At 40.2% G+C, this 4,234-nt stretch overlaps 1 protein-coding gene across 1 annotated transcript; it reads left to right on the top strand.

Moving 5' to 3' along the window:
- Window positions 1-268: 268 nt before the first annotated feature.
- Window positions 269-1,910, top strand: SARC_12229 (hypothetical protein; the record flags this gene model as incomplete). Its single annotated transcript, XM_014293668.1, has 3 exons — window positions 269-368; window positions 906-1,040; window positions 1,852-1,910. 3 exons carry the CDS (start codon window positions 269-271, stop codon window positions 1,908-1,910), a joined length of 294 nt encoding a protein of 97 aa, XP_014149143.1.
- Between the last annotated feature and the right edge of the window lie 2,324 nt (window positions 1,911-4,234).

Genomic DNA, 4,234 nt, shown 5'->3' on the forward strand with positions numbered 1-4,234 from the left:
GGGATAGTGTTGATTTTTTTATAGGTAAAACTACCCCGAACGATTTGAGCCGGTCAGATACTTCCGGTACAATCTGTTCGGTAAAGTGGTGCGCGGTATATAGCATATACCGTACATAGCCACCATTTTTCTCTCAATTTACTACCCAAATGGTGGGTGATATCAGCACACCTCCGCGCAACCTTCACGAGTCATATATTCAGCAGCGTATTTACATATAAGTATCGTATACATATTCACATAAAGACTCCGTTAGAAGTTTACAGTCATGGCGAGAGTTTACTCAGGGGTGATAGCGGTGTACAAACCGAGAGGCATGGGGTCGGCCGCGGTCACGAATACGATCAAGAAGCTGCTTAAGAGCAAAGGTATTCTGAACTATTTACTGATTGTCTTGGCTTCGAGATTCATGAACTAGTATGTGAAATATTCTACCAGTCTGATCCATATGGGTGCACACCTTCGCCCATATTACTGTAAAGGCTACGAAGTGATATTTGCCGTATCCACAGGACATGGCCATTTACTGTCCGTACTTCGTTTGTGTAAGGCTAAAATTGACACTAACTACGCTAGCGGCGATCAAAGTATATTGTACCTAAGAATACCTAGGTAATTCGGTTTTAGGTATTCTTGATGCTTGAATGCGTGAGGTTTGATTTACTATATCGTGGAAGTAGATAACAAATCTAGCCGAAGTCTCGACTGTGAATAATGTGTGTAACACTGTTCAATTTTTTGCTTGCTTTCATGATTGGGTACAGGAATTGACTATTCACAAAATATATTTGGATGAGTCGTTGTGGATAAATGCGTGTGCAATTTATCGTCAATTTAAAATTTATCGTAGTTTTTGTATTTACTATCATTCATTGTTATCTTATATATTATACCTTTGGTGACAGCACCTTTGGTGACAGCATGCCTCATGTACACACCCGCACTGTCCACAACAGAATTTTCCGGGCCTGGACAATGGAACAAAAAGATCAAAGTGGGACACGGAGGTACACTGGACAGAGAGGCTCAGGGAGTCATGGGTATGTCATGTCTCTGCGTCCATCGGCCGATGCATGGATATATGTGTGCATGTGTGCGCATTGGCTAGCACACATGTGTTTGGATTGCCCTCGCGCAGTCTTGTCGGTGCTTAAAGCGTTTCGCAGTCACTGGTATACGGGTCTTGTACTGATCAAGCTGTCAGCAGACTGTGCCGCATGCCTATTCTCTGTTCGCTAATGTAGTGCGTGCCATGCAGCAGAGTGTGATTACGGTGTCTGTTTCCCACAAGTGGTTGTGAGAATTAGCTCTAAAACGTATTATTAGTACTTATCAGGCCTTATCTGTTATGAACTACCAATGTGTGTGTGTGAATTCATTGTGCTTGAGTGGAGCACATGTATCGCGTGCATGAGTTCTATCCTGTACTAGGCTGAATCGATTTGGAGTCGGAGATCCGATGCACTTCAGATGCACGTAAATTATGACACATAGGTAGCAATGAATAATTCAAACTGTATAGGCATCGGAAATCTGGGGCCTGAATTGTTGTTTACGTGTACTTGGAAAGTTTTTGGGCTGTGTGAACGTGTATATCTACATTAACAAATTGAGTGGATATTTCTACATTAACATATGGAGTGAATATTTCTACATTAACACATAGGGTGAGTATTTCTACATAACATATAGAGTGAATATATCTACATTATCATATAGAGTGAATAAATCTTATACCTGAACCTTTTGAGCGTAGGTTGTGGGAAATCGAAGACAGTGGGAGTACGGGGTTGTACCTGAACACTTTGTCTCGGTGCTGTTTCTCAACATCGCATATTGCACGTGTTGCAGCTGTAGGTTCACAGCCAGTCATCCATATAGGCAGATCGCTGACTGTTCAACACAATTAAGATATTTCACGATCTTTTCATGTCTTCATATGTTTTCAATATTTACGTAAATCCGATACCGTCCATCGCGCTCTACACGGATCTGGTGTCTCTGTGTTAGGATAGTGATCGGAATCAACGACGGTACAAAGCAGATGACGTCTATGTTGAGTGGTGGTAAGGCAAGTTCTATGTACCTAGATATGTGGATCTATCAGACACATACGAATACACATGCATAATATGGCTTTATGGATATCGTCGTTCATCTGATAGGTTTTCTTCTTGTCATGTTGAGCGGTGGTAAGGCAGTTTATATGTATCTAGATGTGTGGTTCTATCATACACATACACACACATGCATAATATGGCTTTATGGATATAATGCGTGTTCGTGTTTTGATTACTGGTATTTGAATACTGGTAGTGCTCAATACTGGTTCGTTCATATTTGTTGTTTTGACCTTCACATAGACAGTGGAGTGTCTATACGCATTGGTATGGATGCTTGTAGACTATCGTACTGATCTAGTATGTATACGTGTTCTATTTTTGCATATGTGTATGCTAGTCTCTTCATGTACGCCTTTGATACATAGTTTGATGTTTCACATGCTATCAATAGGTTTTAGACTTGTGTGGCATGTATGCTCTGGTATATAGTTGCTCATCTGCCCACTGTACAAATTGGGTGTCGTCGACACTCATTATCTGCACCATGGTACTCTAGAATGAATGAATTGTTCGTCATACCTGTCAACCTACAATTAAGTCTAACCGGTGCACGACTGAGTCTGTTATGTGCATGAATGTTTGTGAATAATGTGCTACTGAGCTTTTTATTCGCTTACAAATGATTGTTGGTATGCGGCTGGATCTGATGACGTCGATACTAATTTTGTCTGCTATTGACCGGGTTTGATCGCTTCTGAACTCTTTATCACGGAATCTGATAGGTATGCGACTAGGCTGATTGGCGTACCACTATTCTCATCAGTTCGCTAAATCTGATTGGTGTACATTTATTCTCATCAGTTGATCGCTAAATCTGATTGGTGTACGTTTATTCTCATCAGTTGATCGCTGAATCGGATTGGTGTACGGTTATTCTCATCAGTTGATCGCTGAATTGGATTGGTGTACGTTTATTCTCATCAGTTGATCGCTGAATCTGATTGGTGTACGTTTATTCTCATCAGTTGATCGCTGAATCTGATTCATTTATTCTCACCAGTGTAGATCTGTATACGTTCGGCCGACTGTGTCCGATCAGTACACGACTGAGGGTCTGGTCAACGGTCTAGTTGGTGGTGATACTTTTCGTGCAAACTGTTTTATATTTAGTGGTTGAATTTGATCTTCTATGATTAGCCAAGTGTTGATTGACTTGTGTCGTGCCAGTGCATGGCTGTATTCGATCAGAATAGATTCAGTGTGTTCGATCTGAGGTCATTTGATTGGTGAGACCCAGTTGCTGTGGTATTCTGCCACATTCAATCGGTGCACATCTGAGAAACGCAAGCACGTGATCCACTCAGTCAAGGCATGGACTCTTTGGTATCTCTCTTTCCATGGACCTTATCAACAATAGTTTCTCCTCGACATATCTAAAACACTTTTAAGAATCTGAGCTGTAGACCGAACTGGATGTGAACTCTTCTTTCTCTCTATTCTAACTGGATGTACACTGCTCCTTACTCTCTGTTTTAACTGGATGTACACTGCTCCTTACTCTCTGTTTTCCACCATTCCGTATTGAATCTCACGTGAACCTGTACTACGCACGAATGCGATGCAGAAGTATAAATTCGGGGGAATTCTAGGTGTGGAAACAGATACACTGGACGTTTCAGGCACCGAGGTGCGGACAGCCTCCTACGGTATGGGTTAGATAGCTCTACATGTTATATCCTACATGGAGTGATTAGAGCGAAAATGTGTGTGTGCATAAACATTTATATTTGCCTATTCATCCAAAAGTGTATCCTTGTGTAGAATTTGTGCGTGTGAGAATAGGACATGAAATTTTTAATGATTTAAGTTTGTTGATAGTTTTAATGATTTAAGTTTGTTAAAAAAAATTAATGACTTAAGTTTGTTAAAATTTTATGATCTATGTCTGTTAAAAGTTTTAATGATTTGATATGTTTGTTAAAAGCAATAATGATTTAAGTTTGTTTAAAATTTTGATGATTTTAGTTTATTAAAAGTTTTAATGATTTAAGTTAGTTTAAAGTTTGATACATATCCTTGGAATTGTCTGACACGCTCTGGCGCAACTAGTGCCACAAGATGCTCGATATATGCATAGAGTAGTGCACGGTATTCCCATATACATGCATATA

This window comes from Sphaeroforma arctica, assembly GCF_001186125.1.
Source record: "Sphaeroforma arctica JP610 unplaced genomic scaffold supercont1.2160, whole genome shotgun sequence".
NCBI lineage: Eukaryota > Ichthyosporea > Ichthyophonida > Sphaeroforma > Sphaeroforma arctica.